The 21,712-nt window shown below is 37.5% G+C and overlaps 1 protein-coding gene across 2 annotated transcripts in view; it reads right to left on the bottom strand.

Moving 5' to 3' along the window:
* Window positions 1-21,712, bottom strand: part of LOC150087280 (zwei Ig domain protein zig-2-like) — a 165,791-nt gene that overhangs the window by 33,248 nt on the left and 110,831 nt on the right. For both annotated transcript variants that reach the window (XM_090371945.1, XM_090371944.1), the window contains exons 3-4: window positions 6,852-6,888; window positions 770-936 (exon numbers count right to left, since the gene is read on the bottom strand). In XM_090371945.1, the coding sequence (XP_090228071.1) occupies window positions 770-936; window positions 6,852-6,888 (204 nt within the window). The remainder of the gene's footprint in view (window positions 1-769; window positions 937-6,851; window positions 6,889-21,712) is intronic.

Consider the following 21,712-nt stretch of genomic DNA (forward strand, 5'->3'; position numbering starts at 1 on the left):
TCGAGATAGTGCAATACTTGGTAACTCGTTGTGCAGGATGAGCACAATATGAGATACAGATGAGATGATGCCTTTCATCATAGTTGTCTATGATGTATCTGCACCGATATTATATAGATATAGTAACGTATTTATGTATTCATAGATGAGGAAGAGACACTTTAATAATAAGATAAAATACTTACAGAAGCTTTCGACTCTGTCGAAAGCTTCTGTAAGTATTTTATCTTATTATATTAAAAGAAGCGAGCGCAGCGAGCAGGGGGCAAAGCCCCCTAGTATACATTATTATTATTATTATTATTATTATTATTATTATTATTGTATAGCATACCCTGTAATCCTATATAGTGTTTTTTTTTCTCTCTCCTTTTAATCTTGCATAGTTGAGATCCCCCACTTTCGTCAAAAAAGAACAACAAAAGTTCGCTTTGCAGTTGGGAGTGAAATTTAAAGGAATTGCTTGTGATTTCCAAATATTAGATTTTTAGTCAGTAACTCTTATTAATGAGCACATTAATTTCAGTTGAAATCCTGAGGGAAATTTATTAAAAATTGTAGGTTTCTGAATAACTTTTTTTAATTTTTTAAATTTTTTTCTGCGCTGGGTGTTTATGCGTTTCTCTTGTTTTGGCGGTCACGATACATGAATGAATGGGCGTGAATTATTCAGTATGTTGAAGTTCACGTGGCAATTTTTTAATTTTAGCTGTAAATTACTTATTCCAGTTAAGGTTAATCTTTATATTTATTTTTTGTCGTTACTTACTTGTGCTATTCTGTGCCCATCTCTTAACCAGTGGATTGTGGGCGGGGGATTACCACCCGCTTCGCACTCCAGAACTTGACTTTCTGAAGATGACAGTTCAAGCTTTTCAGGAAGCTGACTGCTAATTTTAAGATGCGGTTTAACTTGTTTACTTGATCCATGCCCACCTGAAATAGAATAAATTTTAGTTATGCAGTTAGAGTAAAATAGTTAATAAAGCGTTTAGAAAATCAAGAATTCTTTTTTTTTCCCCTCTCTTCAAAGAAAGTTATCTGATGTACAGTGGTTTCGCCACTTTTCATCTTTTGAGTCCCTTCTCAGACTGGGTGAATTTCTAAAGTTCTGAGTTGTATTTAGCCGATCACAGGTCAGGAGGTTTGCCCTATGAGTAATTTGGGGGAGTTTCAGTACTGAGAACTTGCAGAAACTGTATGAAACTGTGTATTCACAAAGTTTCACATAGTAGTCTGTTTGTTACTACTGTATTTTAAGAACGCGCATTATGACCAATGCATCCCAGAATAATATACACACATGTACGTGGAAATTATTTAATTATTTTAAAGGTGCATCTCTTGAATATAGCCTATGAAACTGCTCTCAGGTATAATAGTTGAAATAATTGCAGTTATTAATTGAAGCTAATATACCATTAACGCTTTTCACAACCAGAAATCTCCTCTTTGATTTATTAAATATTTAAAAATATTATTAAAGCAAAATCTACTTTAGTTTTTGAAGAATTGTATCCCTTATAGATAGGGAGGAATAATTGGAGCTCGGCTGCGGATCTATGGGAATTACGGAATTTCAGGAACTCTTTACTACCTAGAGTACCAATGCCATAGATGTATTGCACTGAATCCTGGGAATACATCAATCTCGTTCGCCAAGTCCGCTCACATATGTACTGATTTTCACTAATTTCTTTACTGTGTGTTTCTCGAAGGAACAATGTCCCTCGGGAATAGTGCACGTAGGCCTAGAAGGTGCCCGAAAAAAAGATTATATTTATGAAATAAAAATGAAGTATATCCTAAGAATGGAAGTTGTTTCCAGTTTACACTCATAAATTCAATTTAAAATATCCTTAATATGTATCATTTTGAGAATGTAATTTGATTTAAATAATTGTAATTTTCGTTAATACAATTACAATTTATCTTACATTTAATGGCAAATTAATTATTTAAATAATTTCCCTTAGTGTATGATTTTGAATTTTCAGCAACTATATGGTTCAATAATTGTATAGTAGATACTGAAATTAAAACATAATATGATTTAATTTTTTAATACAAAAGCCATGGCAACTGTGCAATTCTGAAAATCAATCCAGGAACGTCGGCTATTGCGGAGCTGCCTATTGGTGGATAAAATGGAGTAGATGCCTTTTACTGGCTAGCGTATTTCTTCTACAAAATTCCGACTCGCCTGTCAGCGTTTTAACTAAATTGGTTAAAGAAACAGTAAAAAATTTAATTCGCTGCTCTTTTCAGGCTTATTTACAAATGGAAAACAACCTTATATCCAGGGTTCAGAATAGTCCGCGAACGCGAAATTTACATATCATGAAAACGAGCTACTGATGATGCGAAATGCATCTAGTGTGATGAAAAAATTCTCCAAGGACAAATCTGGAACAAAGTGCACCAGTGCGTAACTTGCAGTGATTGACTCTATGAAAATTTTGATGGAACTGAGAATAAACTTCATTTTTTTTCTCGATATTTTTAACGATTAAATAAACAGCAAGGCTTGAAAGCAGTTCGATTATTTTGTCCTAGTTTTGTTGAAAACTAGGCAAAATAATTTCGTTCAAAACTGGGACTAGTTTTGAACAAAATTAACGAGACCATTAGCAATTGTGTTTTCATTATCAAGCGATTTGAAAATAACTACCATCTAATTTTCGTATTTTGAGTTGTGCATATTTTTACCATTTTTGACAAATATAAAAAATTATATTTAGAACATCTTTAATTACCTAATAAATAAATTACAATTCAGTTGTAAACTGCGTACGTTTTTAGGGATTAGTGTAAACATCAGCCAGTAGTTTCAGCAATGATAAGGGTCATATTAGCTTATCAGCGCATCTAAAGCGGATGCGCTGATGCGCTTTTTGTATAATTTTGAATATAGTCGAACCTCCCAAATGCGGCAATTCATTATCTAGTTCATGATAAGGTGATGGATTATTCAGAGTTCTTGGGTTTCATGGGTAGTACCTTAGAATGAAGTAGAATGAAGTTAAAATCCACTAAACATTTACTGGATAGGAAAAGTTTTTAAGAGTGTTTTGAATGTCGTTCGTAAACAAAAACTTGTAAATTTGTAAACGACAGTTTGTAAATAGGATAGACACAAATGGATGAAAATTTGTGTTTATTGACACAGAAATTTTCATCCTTTTGTATCTATCCGTATACGTATATCTATCCTATCTATCCATATTTCTCGTAAAAGGAAATTGAGGGGACCAGAGGATGTTGTCCATTTAAAACGCAACCAAAGATTATTATCTCTTGTGGAAAAGATTGCATTTTTAAAGACGCTCCACAGTGGGACCTCTGTGAAGTGATTGTGTGGGAGTGTTCGCTTTTTCTCTTCAGAAAAAGCAAAACATTTAGCGTTAGCATTAGTAGAGATCCAAGAAAGCAAGCTTATGGAGCATCAGCCAAAAAAACAAACAAAAAAAAAACTCCCATTTCACCCCTCCATTCGTTCCAAATGCCTGTCCAGCTCAGCCTTAAGCAAAACATGAAAGCCTGTTTCACCAATCAACTACCCGCTGGCTAATGGAAAATTTTCGAACATATATTCTACAACTATCTTTCCTCAATTTGAAATTGTGCCCTCTCAGTTTCTTAGTCTGAGGAAGAATCCCATCAGCATTCAGCTTGCTCAACCCATTCAAGGCCTTATACACCTCAATCAGATCACCTCACAGGTGTCTACTCTCCAGGTGCTGCAATTTGCAGAATTTAAGCCTCTCTTGATAAGAGCACCCATTTGTTTCCTCTCACCAATCTTGTTGCCCTTCTTTGTACTCGTTCTAGCAACTCTACATCCTTCCTAAAATGAGGCCTCCAGACCTGTACACAGTACTCTAGGTGTGGCCTGACCATTGCCTTGTATAACGGGATGATCATCTCCCTGTCCCTGCTAGCAAAATTCCTATTTATTAATGACAAGACTCCATGACTTGCCCTGGCAGCCCGTCTGCACTGCTCAGCGAACTTCATATTTGACTGCACAATTACCCCTAGGTCTTGTTCACTTCCCTGAGTGTAGTACCACACAGTTGGTACGTTTCTCTTCGGTTATTGCTACCCATATGCAGTACTTTGCATTTGTCGATGTTAAACTTCAGTTGCCACTTCTCAGCCCATCTACTCAACTTATCTAGATCCAGTTGGAGTAGCATACTGTCTTTATTGTCATTAACAACCCTGCCAACCTTTGTATCATCTGCAAACTTGGACATTAAACCTGATATACCCTCATCAATATCATTGATAAATATACAAAACAACAATGGGCCCAACACAGAACCCTGGGGAACTCCACCAATAACATTAGTCCACGAAGAGCAGTGTCCATTGATTACCACTGTCTTCTCCCACTCAACCATCCCTTTATCCATTGTAGCAAATTACCCTTAATGCCATATCTCTCCAATTTGTACAGCAGTCTTCCATCTGCAACAGTATCAAAAGCTTTCCTGAAATTCAAGTATATGATATCAAAATTATTTTTGGCATTCAGTTCCTTTGGATACTATGATGTGGTCACAATCAAATTGGTAAGACAGGACCTCCCTTTAACAAACCCATGTTAATAAACACGATAAACACATGCTTTTTGCAACAAAAACTAATGAATACTCACAAACCTGTTTTTCCACGTGGTTATATTGACTGTTAATTTCGTGTTTTGAAATTAACAAACGGTCGAAAATTCGGGAGAAAAAGGAAAACAATGCCCTCCGTGTTCTTTCAACTAAGTAGACATTAGCGAACAAACTTTTGCACATTTTAGTCGTTACTTTCAAATCTTTCATATTTTAAAGAAACTGTATCAAGGGTTGACTGTTTCATTGCATCTTTGTTTCTTTTTAATTATTTCCATAAAAATTATTTCCATTTTTAACTGAAAAAAATGGAAGGGAATCTACCTTTTTTGTTTCAAGAAATTTAATTCCAGTTTGCACACTAGCGAGTGCTTCTGCGATAGAAGTCACTAAGTAAAGTTACAAGTCGTTTATTATTGTTCTTACGGAAATCAAAGGATAATGCGTATCGCGGATTTGCGTTAAATTGAAAATATCGCCACGTATTCACAAGTAATCCAAAATGTGACTAAACACGTTTCAACTGACGGAAAATAAGAGCCATGCTTGCATTGTGTTATAAGCAGAATCGCGTTCTACCGAATCTCATTTTAACGGGTTTCAGCTGTGTGTGTATATCTTATATATCAAGAAATATTTGCGCTTCTATATGTATATATAGAAGCATCTGTTACGAAAGGACTACTTGTTTTAATGATAAACTAGAATTTTATCCGTTCCTATATTGAACTTGATTGATAGCTGATTTATGGAATTTTAAGGTCCTCCCTGCTAATTGTAATCTCGCCGCTGGCAGATAGATTCGGGATTGCCATCTCAGGACGATTTCCTTTTTTTAATGGCTTCTAACAACTTTAGGATTCTGCTTAGATTTTCGTCTGAATAAACTTGGTTTTGCATGAGAGGTGTGCCGAATGTGGCATTAGCCCAGTCATTAAAGATCTGTTCTTCCATATTATATTTATTAGCTCTGCGATTAATAATTCTTATCGCATTCCTTAACTTTGAGAGGACAGCCCTATTATGTTCTCGCTTCTTTAATTTAACGAAGTTGGCTTGCTTCTTCTTGCAGCGTGTGTGATCTATTGGGAGGCCAATTTTTTTCCCCCATTTTTAGAAATATTTTTGTTTCTTAAGAAAACTCGTTTTTAATTGAGGGCTGAATCAGACCTTCTCCCTATCCGAAAACCTGATTTCCTGTGAAGCACCATCCAGAGCAGAGGATTGGAATAATTTGTGTGCCATTGAAGTGGTGGCTTCGTTTACTGATTTTGACCGCAGGTAATTCCATTTATGTTCAGTATGATTTGGGGGTCAAATATATCAAGAAGATCCTCTAGTGTAGTTCTATTTTTGGAACATCTTCCTGCCAGCGCTTATCCATTTTCAAAGATACCTCAATAGTTAATAGGCTGTGATCAGAATTGAACTGAACCACTTTCTACTTACCTATGTCCGTTTTTTCAGCACACTTTTTGAAAGTGCGTTATTGTATCAGGTTTGGTAAGGAAGTAGATCATTTTCGAGACTACTGGGGTATTTTTGTGTAGATATTTAAGGTTACGAGTGCAATTCTAAAAACCACGAAAGTACAAAAGAAGACATACATGGTCTTATTATAAAATAGTGGATTAAAAGATGTTATACGAAAACGAGAAATGTCAACGTTTTCCTTTCTCAGTCAAAAAAAAAAAAAAAAACCGCGGTAGAGCCCCTTCTTAAAATAATGATTTATTAAGTGAAATTTTTAAATAATTTCGCAAGAGAGCGTTGTTTGGGGGGGGGGGGATTCGCCAGAGTGTTGTTGTTTTTACGGCACATCAGCATCGTGGAGTGTACTGCATCACAATGAAATTTGTGTACATGGCGTTGATATTAGAGTGTGGTTGGATTGAATTGTGTATCAGGGAAAAGGCAAATAAAACCATGATGTGTCTAAAATAGCTAAGGTTGTAAGGGTTGCGTTGTTATTTTTCGGAGGGATGAAAACCCTACTACCTTCGTTTGACAGTATCTTCTTGCCCTTGACGCCGAATTTTGGTTTTATTATCAAGGTTAACGTAATCATACTTGGCATTGATTTGTTGAATAATAATTATTACAATAATCTAGTGATAATGTAAAATTATCATACAGCCAGTTTATAACAGTACAATTCAATCCATACTAGGAGGTAGCGAGGGTTTCGAGTCTAGTAAAAGATTACCAAAAAAAGATATTACTTACTTTTCGTTGTTTGCTTCTCTGGCTTCACCAGAACAATCTACAAAATAAAAAATAATAATAATAAAAAAAACGTAATCAGCTTGTATTGTAATCTTTCTAAAATTAGACAAATTTTGAGTTTTTTTTATTGGCTTTAAGGTATCGTGCCTTTAAATTTCTTCACAACCTTGACAGTCTTAAGAGGAGTTGATAAAGCGCTAAAAAAAATCGGAGAATATAATATAAGCATCTCATTAGAGTAGCACTTCGTAAAGAGGCCCCAATTAAGTTCCAGGGAAGAGGATACATGGAAAATTTTTGTAAACATCAACCACAAGTAAAATTTAAAATTACTGCTGAGACGATATATTTCTATTTTCGGCTCTCAGCCTTGTCAATCAATTCAGCGCTCCGCTCCAGGGATGCCAGATGAACTGATGAAACTCGTGGCAGAGAAGAAAAGAGATTGTGCAAAGCTCATGTGGTGGAATTATTCTCAGCGTGGTCTGTGCTTGATAACAGGAGAGACTGCTTCCACAGGGATGGTATATATTTAAATAGAAAGGGTGCAAGAATATTTGCTGATGCTATCGAGGCAGTGTTGGGTGGGTCGGGAAACTGTTAGCTTGAGGATAGGAAACGCAGACTAGTAGATTAACAATAGCTGCGGGCAGAGGTTAAAGTGATTCTTGCACTGTTTCTATTGGAATGAGCACCAGCCTTGAAATCAAGATGCTGCGAATTTCAAAACTGCTGGGAGACATCATGAAAAAAAAATATAAATACATGGGCTGTGTTAGGGTAACTAACACAGATGATGATGCTGAGAGCAAGAACTGATGTATCTATACTTGCATGTACACCAATGCCAGAAACGGCGCTAGCGTTTGTGGCGCCTGAGGCAAAACTTTGTCACGGTGCCTAATTTATATCGTATCTTACACGCATATACATATGAAGTAGCGAATATTTTAGATGGTGCCTGTGGCAAGTGCTTCATTTGCGCACCCCCTAGCGACAGGACTGACTATAGAAAATAAATTTGATGAATTTGAAGTGCTGGTCAAGACATTCAATAGGGACATAAGGGATATAGATTTTGATGGAGAGTAAAACGTATACAAATAAAGGACATGTATGTATGGGTATCCTGTCTATGGTGGCTCCCAGACTAATGTCCATATATACTCCTAGTGTCACTGTGATGAAATATAGAAACTCTGTAAAGAAAGGATATGTATGTATGCATGCGTATGCACCATGTCTATGGTGGCTCACAGACTAATGTCCATTTTCACCTAGTGCCACTGTGATGAAATACAGAAACTCTGTAAAACGGGCCTGACGTGTGGTTAATGAATGTATATGTAGTGTTAGTGAATGTTTTGTAGTATGGACAGAATGGAGGTGGGGTTATGCTCTTAGTTAGAAAGCACATAAAATCTAAAGCATTGCATCCGGCTGACATTGGTGGTCAGTGCAATATTGAGTCAGTTTGGTGTGACAGGAACACTGGGAAAGAAAAACTGAGAGTAGGAGTGTGTTATAGGCCTAATGATTCTGATGAGTACAACGAACAGTTGTACAGAGAAATAGAGTGGGCCAGTAAATTAAAATACCTTAAAATGAGGGATTTTAACTTTCCTGATATTGAATGGAACTTGTGGGTTGGTCCCTGACAGACTAGCAAGACATTTTTCGATTTATTGGATGACTGTTTCCTACAGCAACACGTTAGAGAGGCATCAAGACAGAGTAATACTCTTGATCTGATTATCAGCATTGAATATTCAAGCATTAGGAATCTGCAGAAAAAAGAACCACTAGGTGGCAGTGATCACAGTGTATTGATTAGGGATTTACTTAAAGATGTGTTAACTACCGTAAGGGGAAAGAGTTTTTGTTTTCGTAAAGGTGACTACAGTGGTGTCAGACAATTTTTAAATTCTGTACAGTGGGACCAACTGATGATGTTACCATCAGCAAATTCTAAATGGGAAGCATTCAAGAAATTAATCATAGAAACTACTGGACTTCTCATACCAATTAAGAAATATTTCAGGGTATAGGACTAAATGGATGTTAGATGAACTAATGAGACTCGTGGCAGAGAAGGAAAATGCATGGGAAGCATATAAATTATCAGGGTACACAGAAGTTTGTGGTAGATATAAATTAGTCTGTAATTCAGTCACAAAGGTCAGGCAGTGAAGGCAGATTACGAGAAATCTTAGACAAAGGACGAAAATTAAAAAAAAAATACAGACTTATATAAACTAGCAGGAAGGGGATGAATTAGGTTGGTCCACTTGATATGGACTGTTCCACTGCTGATGATCCTGCTCAGGTTGATGACGAAGTGAATGCGCATTTTCATCTATATTCACACTTGAGGAATTCTTTAGGGAAGGGGATGATATATGTTTATCAAACTAATAGGGAGCTAAATGATTTCGTAATAACTGAGGAAAGGGGAAGAGAAATTGTTGAAATTAAACATTAGAAATGTACCTGGAGTGGATATGATCTATATTAAGGGAGGCAGCGAAGGAAGTAAGCAAACCCCTAGTTATAATTGAGAGCATCCTTGGATTCAGGGGAGGTCCCCGCGGACTGCAGATGTGCGAATGTATCCCCAATTCCCAAAGGGTGATACGAGTAATTACAGACCTGTTAGTTTAACTTCTGTTCCAGAGAAATTAATGGAGTCAATAGTAAAAGAAGTAATGCAGGATAATATAGAGGCGGCAATTATACTTCAAACACAGCATTTGATCGGTTTTGAACCAATTTGATCGGTTAGTACGATGTGTCACAAAGGAACTGGATGCAAAAAACAATTTTGATAATTTATACTTGGATTTCAGAAAAACATTTGATACTGTTGTACATAAATCTGCTGTGCAAATTAGAGCAGTATGACATTAAGGATAAGTTGTTGCTATGGATAAAAGGATGGTTGATTTAATCGACACTGCTCTTCACGGTCTAATGTTATTAGGGGATTCCCCCAGGGTTTGGTGTTGGGCCAATTGTTGTTTTCTGTATTTATTAATAATATTGATGAAGTCATATCAGGCGTTATGTCCAAGTTTGCGGATGATACAGAGGCTGGCAGGGTGGTTAATGACAGAAATGATAGTATGTTCCTACAACAGGATCTAGAAAAGTTAGGCAGAGCAGATTGGCTGAGAAATGGCAATTGAAGTTTAACATTGATAAATGCAAAGTACTGCAAACTTGTAGTAGTACCCCAGGGTTACGTACCAACTGTGTGGAACTACACTCATAATAGTGCAAAATGAAAAAGACTTGGGAGGTAATTGTGCAGTCATATGAATTTCACTGATCAATGCAGACAGGCTGCTAGACAATGCTGATATACAGGAATTTTGCTAGAAGGAATATGGAGGTGATTATTCTATTGTATAAGGTAGCGGGCAGGCCACATCTTGAGCACTACGGGTCTGGAGGCCTCTTTTTAGGAAGGATGTGGAATTGCTGGAACGAGTACAGAGAAGGGCATTGAGATTAGTAAGCGGAACGAAGGGGAATTATATCCATAATCAGATATAATTCTAATCCAGTCCTGTGTAGGGTAAGATATTAACAAGTCAGTTTTATTTTTAGACGAAGATGCAGTAGAACCATCAAAATGTAACAGAGGTGGAAATATGGATGGACAGAAGTTTAAAACTATTGTTTAAAAAAAGACCAGAAGGTTCTACTACTGTTTGGCAAAGATGCAAGTTTCCTACCTTAAGTTGACTTGGCGCATTATGGCCTTAGCTGCCAATGCGCCATAAAAAACCAAATCAAATCAAAATCAAACCTACCTTAAGCCTTTTGAAAATCGAGTTTGGATTTATTAATATCGTAATGCTGTAGTTGTTTAAAATTGTTACGGGCAGGAAATTAAGTTTCACATTTTGACATGAACCAGAAGTGGCATGGGTAAATTCGGACACACAGGTAATTACGAAAAGGGTTTTTAATTCAGAAATCTACTACATCCGGCCACCTTTGGCCTGTTTGACAACTTTAACCTCGCGGGACCTCTTTCTGCCTACTTCTGATAGGTGTTCGGAATTCGCCTCGTAGTCAGGTATCTAAAACAATGTTCCGAAAGAAGAGGCACAGAACTAAACATCAACATCTCAAGATATGTCGCTAGAGGGGTGCCCTGGGGTTACCCCTCTAGAGACAGATCTTGAGAGATGTTGATGTTTAGATACAATCTGGATGTACCTCACGCTGAAAGTAGTTACGAATAACTTTGTATACCTGCTCTGAGCAATTGACATTGCGCAGACAACCGAAGGCGCTTTCCCACAATAGGGAGTCAGAATCGTCCTTGAAGTCAATAAATATTGCTAGTTCGTAAATAGCCCTTGAGCTAGAAATGGACTTGCGCGATGCACGAGCTACCCCTTTTATGGTGATAGAAAACAGTGGGTGAAGTTCATCCACTGTATTCCATAATTTAAAAACATCCGCCATTTGCTGTTGTTCTCACAGAAAGCGTATTGATGTGGCATTCAACCCGAAACTGTGTAAGTTCCAATCCACGATCCATACAGATTTCTACTGCTGTTCTTACTGCTACGCAGGCAGACTAAGAGATTGTTATTGGTATGTTTGAGCTGATATGCATTCTCTGGGAGATTTCTAGCAGAGTACACCATATCGGTGGAGACAGTTTTGGAGTGTTCGAATACATTTGGTTATATAGAGTATTTGTAAGCAATCGTGGTTTCCGAGTGCCAGAATCAGTGAGAACTGCTGAATAACCATTGAATATGTTTGCTACACGTCAAAAAATACATTTATTCTTTTGATATTTTCTGATTCATTTATTCCATAAATTTTAGTGACACGGTCCAGAGCGAGTATTAGGCTCAAGAGAATTAAAACAGCAGTCCAACAGAGAAATCGAATGGAATCACGCATAACATCCCATTTAGCTTTGTTATAATGCCAAACGACAAAATACTGAGACTTTACACAGTAGAGAGGCTTCATTGGTGATAAGACCATCGCCAAATTGTGATCTGAGGTGCCTATAGGAGAAGCAAGCAATAGTTATGCAGACTCGTATTACTGACCTAGGTAGTAGCTCCACTGAGTACTTCATATTATTGTCTACTTTTCTTCAGAGATAAAAAAAAAAAAAAAACATGCTTTTTAATCTTATCATTTAGAACAGAATGCAGTAGGTGATGTGAGAGCGATCTGGATGTGGTATGCCGTTTTCTTTTATCTGCCAGCACCTTATCCATAGCGATAATCTACTAACTGCGCCAATCTATGAATAGATAGAAGCGTCATACCACAAAGATAAATTGTTTTAAACATGACAGTATCTGAATAATAAGCAGCAGTGTATTCACCGCATACACGTGCTACGGAAATCATCATGCAGCAATTTCCTCTAGACAAAAGTTTAATTTTAATCGTCGTGGAGATAGTGTATAGTTCATTTGCTCCCTAATTTAAACGCCTATAACTGTTTAAAACGATTCCTGATCGTAACAGAAGTATAAATAATGGCCTGGATATAGCTGCTGCGATCGAGAAATTGGTCAAAGAGCCAAAGTGACAATTTTTGGTTTCATCGTGTGGAAATTACACAAATTGGAATACGGAAAAACGGTTACATTGTCCTAATGCAAGTAAGAGGACGAAGTGCTCTAAAAGCTTGGTGAAAAACCAAAATTATGCAGTAGTGCATCCACTTATTAGAAAGGCATTTTACTCTCTGCTTTATAGATAATAAACAAATAATTAATTAAAACTAAGTAACACATTGTAGTGTGAAATTAACTCCTAATAACATATGATATTATTTTGTTCTGTTTATTCTGTGTATATTCTGTTATTTTTCCGCGGCCATTTTCGTGCATAGTACAGGCTGGTCTGCGCATACGTTCTATTATAATAAAGATGCTATTTCTCAGTCGAAATACAAAATAATTGAAATAATATTATATTTATATATAATTATTTTAGCATTATGTACTTGGCATGTCCTCATTCATTTCTGTATGTAAACCTGTTTTTTTTTTAAATTTTATTTCGTTTTGTTTTACACGCAGAAGAAAGGAAGTTCTGAGCTTATCAGAAAGTTCATTTGCTTTTTATTCTCTAGGAAGGAAGTTATACTGTTGCTTTTAAAATCAATATTATATTTTCAAGTTTTGTTTAGTGGAATTGATTCGCGGGTTCTGAAATTACAGACCTGGCTATTTCTTCTGACAGGCTGTCCCACTTGGACATTTGTCTGAAACAAAGGCTATGCGCGGTTACATTGGTCAGCATATCGTCGATAACCGGTAAATATTCTAGGTTTCTGAAGACTTATTTCAGAAAAATAAGTCATTTTCAGAAAAATTCACTTTGTTCAAGAATTACAATCAGTATACAAATTGTGGTATATTATATTATAAATGCACAAGGCATAATATGAAATGAGTTTAAAATATACTGTTAACCCCAGGGGCTCACATCTGGTGAGTATGGGCTTGGCACACCCAGGGTCCTGAGCTGGATATCATCATTCTTCTTTTTCTTGGTGATTCACTTCTACTTCTCTCTCTCGGTAATTCAGAAATTTTTTTTTTGGCTGGTGCAGCATAAGCCTTAGGCTTCCTTGCACCATATGGCTAATAATAATAATAAAATATCGATGTAAATACACCATAGATAGCTCATAAAAGAAAAACTACAATCGTAGTGAAAAGGCATCGATTTAATTGTATCTCATATGGTGACTACCTTCACAACGAGTAACGGATGCCTTTTCACTACGATTGTAGTTTTTCTTTTATGAGCTATCTATGGTGTATTACACCGATATTTTATAGTATGTTTTAAGCTCATATCGTATTGTGCATTTATATTTTAATATACTGTAGTATTATTTTGTTCACCTTTTGGCATCTCTCATATTGTGGAATTAACTTCACAACTGGGTTGGCATGAATGCCAACACCAGGGACCTGCCCACCCACCGACGATATGTCAACAAGCCTTGAAACGGTGCCGTCTGAGTGGTGGTGGTGCTCACCGAGAATAAGTAACAGTCGTCTTCTCTATTAGTGAAGCGTTACTTATTCGAGGTAGTGCAATATATTTCACTTTACGGCTAGCTTTAAGAGCCAGCCGTAAAGTGAAGCTAGTGAGTTTTTGCTGAATTTCTGTGGTTTTTCGTTTATTTGTGATCTAAATTTTAATTCACTTTATAGATTTATTTTGCTGATCATATTACTTAAATCAAACGGGTATTTTAGAAAATTCACCTGTTTGAATTAACAGCTGTTATCAGCCGTGGTTTTCCCACCAAAATCAAGAAAATATATATTGTATGGTATCTTTACGTACAATAAAGATTAATTATATATTTAGCTGAATATAAACAGTCTTGTAATAATATTCTATCTACATGTTGATAATTTAATTCGCGGAATGGAATCTAGCTTTATTTTAATTTGCGGTGCTCTCTCCTTTTCGAAATAATCTCCTTCGAAATGGAGATTTGTAGCCAGTCACTTGCGCCATCGATGAACCCACTGGCAGAAATACTTCCGGAAGCCAATTCGTGATTAGTCTTTGAGAGCCTTTGTTGTGGCCACAGGTTCTCGAACTTCTTTAATGCGCCTGTGCCACTTAAAAATTACAGTTTTCTTCAAACGGTTGTCTCCATAAACCTCTGACATTTCTCTCAGTCTCCGTAGCAGTCATACCACGTCGAACGCAATGGCAAATAACAAAACGTTGCACAATTTGGAAACATTTCATTATGCAGTTCACAAAATGGTTCGCACTAACAGCACTCAAGGGCACTTTGCAACTACTAGACATGTAAGAACTTGCAATTGTGTCAGGGTATTCTTGAATATACACACTCCTGCCATCTACCAGCTGTTCGCCGAAACTCGAGTCGTTGTACGGTGGCTCCCATTCCGCGAATTTATTGATCCGCCTGTGTATTTTGTAGTTGGTAATTTAGTAATACTTTAGTGGTAATTGAAACCCTTAAATCACGGTAGTTAACTAACAATAATCATTAGTGAATGATTAGCTTAGTTAACTTATGATAAACAGTAGCGGATGATTTCTATTAATATCGAAAACTCTAGAACTTTTGTAACGAACTTTTGGAACGTCGATATAAAAACCAAGTAGATGTATTTTAAACACCTAAGATATATAAGTGATTTATTGATAATATTGTGATAGTTTGTGATTTTAATCAAATTTTAGTGTCTTGCCGTTGTGATCGTTGTGATTCACCTGCGGAACTGTCGCTAGTTCATGATTGATAATAGGTTAGGAGGGTGATAACTGCATACTGACATGCGCGTTACCGCATGCGCAAGAGTACATGTGAGTTACATTGCAGTACATGTGAGCCCCACCTGCTAAAATATTTACACTAGTCCTATTTACAACGTATTATTTACATGAGTCTTATTTATAAAATCTTATTTAGAACAACCACTTATATATTCATAGTACCTATAAATTTACCATTCAGAGACATTCACATAAAATGGAAGAAAGTCTTGGGTGGAGTGCTAGCAGGATCAGCCTGATGGCTAAGATATAAGACTGTCAACATTTTACAAAATTATCTGTTGATATGGGGACCATAAGGCCTCCTAGCCGAGGGGTCAGGAGCGCGAGTGCAGTAGCACGCGCTCTTTGAGTAGACCGGGGTTCAAGCCCTTGACTGCTGAATACGGTCGATCTGCCAACCCGCACTGGACCAGCGTGGCAGATTATGGTCTATTTCCCTCAGCACGAATTGTTGAGGAGGCTTCCATCTTGCAGTGGGCTGATAATGGCTGCACTTTACTTTTTTTTTTTTTTTTTATGGGCACATTAGACTTCAGCGAGATCTGCTCTGTTATTCTTAGTTTAGTTTGGGGATAGCTCGAAGTGTCCTGCAGAGAGACAAAGCCTGTTGTACTAGCATGCATAGAGATGCTGAAACGTAGTGTATAGTATTTACTGTCAAGTGGCACCGGGGTCTCCCCAACGTCGCGTAGTATACGCTGTGTCGCAGTGCAAACTCTGTAAAGGCCAGAGATTAGTGTGAGTTTTATTGTAGTCCGCGTAGTTTAGTGTTAGTCACTGAACAGTGATTATCAATTCGGAGGTATCCTTCACATCTGGGTGAGGAAATGAGTTCCCTAAAACATGTCTTTGCAAAGCCTTTCGGCATCAACCTTGAGCGTATTAAATATCTTTATTGTTTTTTCTGGGAAGCATCGCCGAAGTCTATCAAGAACATTGAATGAGGAGTGGAGCGGTAGCCTCGGACAATAGAGAGCCAACCTGGCGTTAGGCCGTAGGCCGTGGGCGTGAAACTATTGTCAATCTTTGGTGCATCTAGGTTTCCGTTGAGAAGTTGAGCATGCATCGATTCGAAATTCCTTTCGATAACAAGCAGTCTCCAGCTTGATGTTCGGGTTCGAGTACAGCGTGGCTCGTAAAATGGCTAAGGGATTCTCAGCGACTCTACTGAGAATCAATATTCAACCCCGAAAACAGCTTTAAGGTGACAACTAGGAGCACAGAACCAAATCTGCGAAGCGTATAGAGGCATGAGGATGACGTATTTCATGATGTACTTAGTTGTAAGTGCGGGATTTCGAATTCTTACAAGCTCCTGCCTAGTGGCTTTCATGTGGGTGAAGCGGGGTACAAAAGTTAATCCTCATCCACATTAGCTCAAGACCCAAATGAGAGGTCATTTTCGAAATCAAAACTAACATCTCCTACCGTAATTGGGATGTAAGTTTTGATTTTCCTGTTAGAGATCGTGAGCTAGACTGATTTGCTTGGGTTAAGATGCAATCTAATTCAATCAAAATACACTGCTCGAAAAAAAGTACCAGAACATGTAGAAAAAGTGGTATGACTCATTGCAGTTCTCTGGTGAATCCCGTTTTAGCCTACAAACAGATTATAGATGCTATTTCATCTGGGGACAACGAGGAATGCGGTACCATACCTCCAACATCAGTGAAAGGAGCACTTACAGTGGAGGCGGTGTTCTCGTGTGGGTTGGAATAATGATCAACGGTCGCAACATTCATGTTTTTGATAGGGATACCGTAACTGCGCAGAGGTACCGAGAACAGATCCTTGAATCCTATGTGCCACTTTTTTAGGGGTGGGGTTGGCCCAGATTTTCGGGTGCGGTTGGCCCAGATTTTTCTTTTCATGCACGACAACGCCACTGCACAGAGTGGTGGGGGGATATCTTGAAACTGAAGATATCCAACGACTGCAGTGGCAAGCCGATCACCAGACTTAAATCCGATCGAACGTATGTGCCACCCATTAAGGATACCATTGCTATCGAGATGGTCCTGTATGTTATCCTTAATCGGATATTTCATGATCTTACCTAAAACTTAAGTTAAACTCGCTGGTCTGTAGTTGTCCATAACATCTTTTGCATCTCCTTTGTGGAGTGAGAAGACATTAGTACTTTTCCAGTCCTGTGAATCGTCCTGGAGTCTAATGATGATCTCGTTTACAACCACAACGGGATGATGACGTGATGGACAATTACAGACCCACAAATACACCATCCACTCTTGGAGCCTTACCTTCGCTCATTTGGTTTTTTTTCCATATACTCTTTTCAAGAGATTGAGAATTTAAAGAAGTCTGATTGCTTGTGACTAATTCCCCATAGTTCGAATGGTATTTCGACTGTAAAGGTTGTTACAAGTTCATGCCGCTTATGCTGGGTTTTGCAGTGTTTTTCTATTTCGATAAAGTAAGAGGGCTATCTGATTCACTCTCTTCTTTTTTGTATTCATATACGAATGGAAAGCGGTATCTTCGTTTTTAGCCCTGTTTGCTAGTGATTTTTCGTATTCAGCTTTCACCTGTCTGACTCCATCAGTGATCTTGTTACATACGCTCTTATAATATCCATATATTATAGTATATACTTAGGCTGTGACTATTGCAAGCTTTTTTCTTTCGCTCAGTTAAGCCCTTAACCTCTCATCTCCCAGGCCATCGTCTTTTATGAAACTTTTCCACTGCAACAATGTATTGTTAGATTCCAGGATAAATCTCTTGAATATTTCCCACAATGATCTCATATCCAATAGTTTATAGTAGTCTCTCTCTTCGTCTCTCTCTCTCTCTCTCTAGTTAATAGAGACTAAGAAATACCTCATTCACAGGCCTTTTCTGTCTTGAAATTGAAGCCCTCTCCTTTTCTGTTGACCACAAATATCTTTGGACACTACTCATTTATGACATTGTGGTCACTATCCAATATTGGTTCTCGCACTGTCAATTTTGAATGCAGTTTGAATCCTTGGTGAGAATTAAGTAGAGGATATTACAGCTCCTTATACTATAGTGTCTCTGACATGTTGAAAGAAATAACAATCATCCAGATGGCTCCAAAAAAAAAAAATCTGTTTTTCCATGGCATATCGGTCTGTTCACGATTTACAATGTAGGGTAGGTTGAAGCCGCCCATAATGGGGTAGTCACACTTGGCTGCCCATCCAGTTGCTTATAGAGATTTTTGTCATATCCCTTAGAATAGCTTGACCTGTAACATATACCAATTATTATCTTCCCTTTACTGCAACTAAGCAAACCCTTAGCCATAATTATGAGAGCATCCTTGGACTCAGGGGAGGTTCCCACGGACTGGAGATGTGCAAATGCATCCCCAATTCACAAAGGGGGATCGAAGGGTGGCACGAGTAATTACATACCAGTTAGTTTAACTTCTGTTCCGGGTAAAATAATGGAGTCACTGGTTAAAGATGGATTGCAGGATCATCTAGACAAGAATGCAGCAATAATTCAGACACAGCATGGGTTTGTTAAGGGAAAGTCTTGTCTGACAAATTTGATAGGATATTATGATGTGGTTACAAAAGAACTGGATGCAAAAAATAATTTTGATATGATATATTTGGATTTCAGGAAAGCTTTTGACACTGTTGCGCATGGAAGACTATTGTACAAATTGGAACAGAATGGTATTAAGGGTAAGTTGCTACAATGGATGATGTTTGAGTGGGAGAAGACAGAGGGTGGTAATCAATGGGTGCTGCTCTTCGTGGACTAATGTTATTAGTGGAGTCCCACAAGGTTCGGTGTTAGGTCCACTGTTGTTTTGTATATTTATCAATGATATTGATGAAGGTATATCAGGCTTAATGTCGAAGTTTGCAGATGATACAAAGGTTGGCAGGGTTGTTAATGACAGTGTGCTACTGCAACAGGATCTAGATAATTTGGGCAGATGGGCTAAGAAGTGGCAACTGAAGTTTAACCTTGACAAATGCAAAGTACTGCATATGGGTAGAAGTAACCCCAGAGAAACGTACCAACTGTGTGGTACTACGCTTAAGGTGGTAGAAAATGAAAAAGACCTGGGAGTAATTGTGTAGTCAGATATGAAGTTTTCTGAGCAATGCAGACAGGCTGCCAGGGCAGGTCATGGGGTTTTGTCATAGTGTTAGGGTCGGGCGTCACCTGTGGTTTCCCACATCTGGGGTTTTGTGAGTGATATATAGGAATTTTTCTAGCAGGGACAAGGAGGTGATTGTCCCTCTGTATAAGGGAATGGTCAGGCCACGCCACGCTTTGAGTACGCCTCCAGACTGGAGGCGTACATGTCTGGAGGCCTCATTTTAGGAAGGATATAGATTTACTTGAGCATGTACAGAGAAGGGCAACAAGATTGTTGAGGGGAATGAAGGGATCTTCTTACCAAGAGAGGCTTAAGTTCTGCAAATTGCAGTGGCTGGAGACTAGGCACCTGCGCGGTGATCTGATTGAGGTGTATAAGGCCTTGAATGGGTTGAGCACGCTGAATTCTGATGGGATCCTTCCACTTGTTCAGATTACGAACCTAAGGGGGCATAAATTCAAATTAAGAAAAGACAGATGTAGAATAGATGTGCGGAAATTTGCCTTTAGCCAGCGGGTGGTTAATTGCCAAAACAAACTTCCATCTGGCGTTGTGGAAGTTAATAGGTTGAATAAATTTAAGGAGGAACTGGACAGGCATTTGGAGGGAATGGTGTGATTTTTTTTTTTTTTTTTTTTTGGCTGATGCTGCATAAGCTCATACACTTGCTTTCTTGCATCACCTGCCACTACTACTACTGCATGCCATCTTGCATTACACAGACTCAACGGCCTTCTGAACCTGATCTGACTCCGGGTATAGTCAAGTCTATTTCAGAGATAAGAAGCATGACTCTTCCCTTCGACCCCCCATTTTGCTCCTGTACCAGCAATACTCACCATAAAAAAATTCTTCATTTTCTATCCCTAGAGCAGCGTTTCTCAACCTTTTTGCGGCGTGACCCAACATATTTGTTTGTAATTGTACCGCGACCCAAATGTTTATAATATAAAATTTTTAAAAACCTGGTAGACTGGAATCACTGTATATTACATAAATAAATAAAATTATGCATATTTGACAATAACTTCTACATGTGAAAAGTAACATTCAGTACGTTTCTACTGAGAGCGGTTCATACGAATTTCGATTTATAACGTATACTTCAATTTAATTGTTTATTATTTAAATTCAACTATGGAAAAACGTAAGACTAAGGATTTTAAATAAAACAGGCTGTTTCAAAAATCACTAAAATAGTTTGAATTATATTTATTAAAAACTCTTACAGATAAGTTGTTGCAAATGGAAGTAACAATTTTATTGCCTTTTCACTCTGAGTCCGATATTCTTCTTCAATTTGTAACCAAAATTTAGGTAAATTATTCCGGTTTTCTTTAAACTTTATTTCCAAACTCTTGTGCGTTGATAATTCAGTTAAATTTTCTTCTTCTGATAGAGAAATTATTTGATTGACATTGTTGAAAAGAATTTATTACCCACAGATTGCCCAAACGAATATCTCCTGTAGGTGGCAAATATTGAATGAACTTTTCTTTTAATTTTAATAAATTATTTTGTATAACTTGACGTGGCTTAGGTTCAGATTACGAACCTAAGGGTGCATAAATTCAAATTAAGAAAGGACAGATGTAGAATAGATGTGCGGAAATTTGCCTTTAACCAGCGGGTGGTTAATTGCTGGAACAAACTTCCATCTGTCGTTGTGGAAGATAGGTTGAATAAATTTAAGGAGGAACTGGACAGGCATTTGGAGGGAATGGTGTGTTTTTTTTTTTTGGCTGATGCTGCGTAAGCTCATACGCTTGCTTTCTTGCATCACATGCCACTACTACTACTACGTATATCCAAAATTTCCTTCTGAGTTATGTTGTCCTCAACCATTTGTACGAATGATGGAAACATAGCAAAACAATCCTTTTTAACTTTGTTTAACCAGAGGTCAAGTTTTTTTAACAAAAGCTTCTATTTTATTATAACAAATAGAAAGATTGGTCTGATTTCCTTGAATTGACAAATTTAAATCGTTCATTAACAAAAATATGTCAGCTAGATAGGTAACTTTAGCAAGCCACAAATTACTTTTAAAATATTCACTTAATGTTGAATTCTGGTCATTTAAAAATATTTCAACTTCTACTCGAAGTTCGAATAATCGTTTCAGAACTTTTCCACTTGAAAGCCATCTTATATGAGAATGTAACGATACCTGTTTATGGGCTGAACCCAGTTCTTTACACATTATATTAAAGATATAGCTGTTTACTGCACTCTTTCGAATTTGGTTAACTATTTGTACACATTGATTTAAAATGTCATGTAAATCTTCACTCATATCTTTCGTAGCTAATTGTTCCCAATGAAGAAAACAGTGAGTTGTTATTAAATCTGGATGCGCAATTTTCTTTATGTGTGATACTAAACCCCTATGCTTTCCTGTCATTGCTGCAGC

The sequence above is a fragment of the Mastigoproctus giganteus genome, chromosome 4, assembly GCF_048544385.1.
Source record: "Mastigoproctus giganteus isolate SK-2022 chromosome 4, ASM4854438v1, whole genome shotgun sequence".
Taxonomy (NCBI): domain Eukaryota; kingdom Metazoa; phylum Arthropoda; class Arachnida; order Uropygi; family Thelyphonidae; genus Mastigoproctus; species Mastigoproctus giganteus.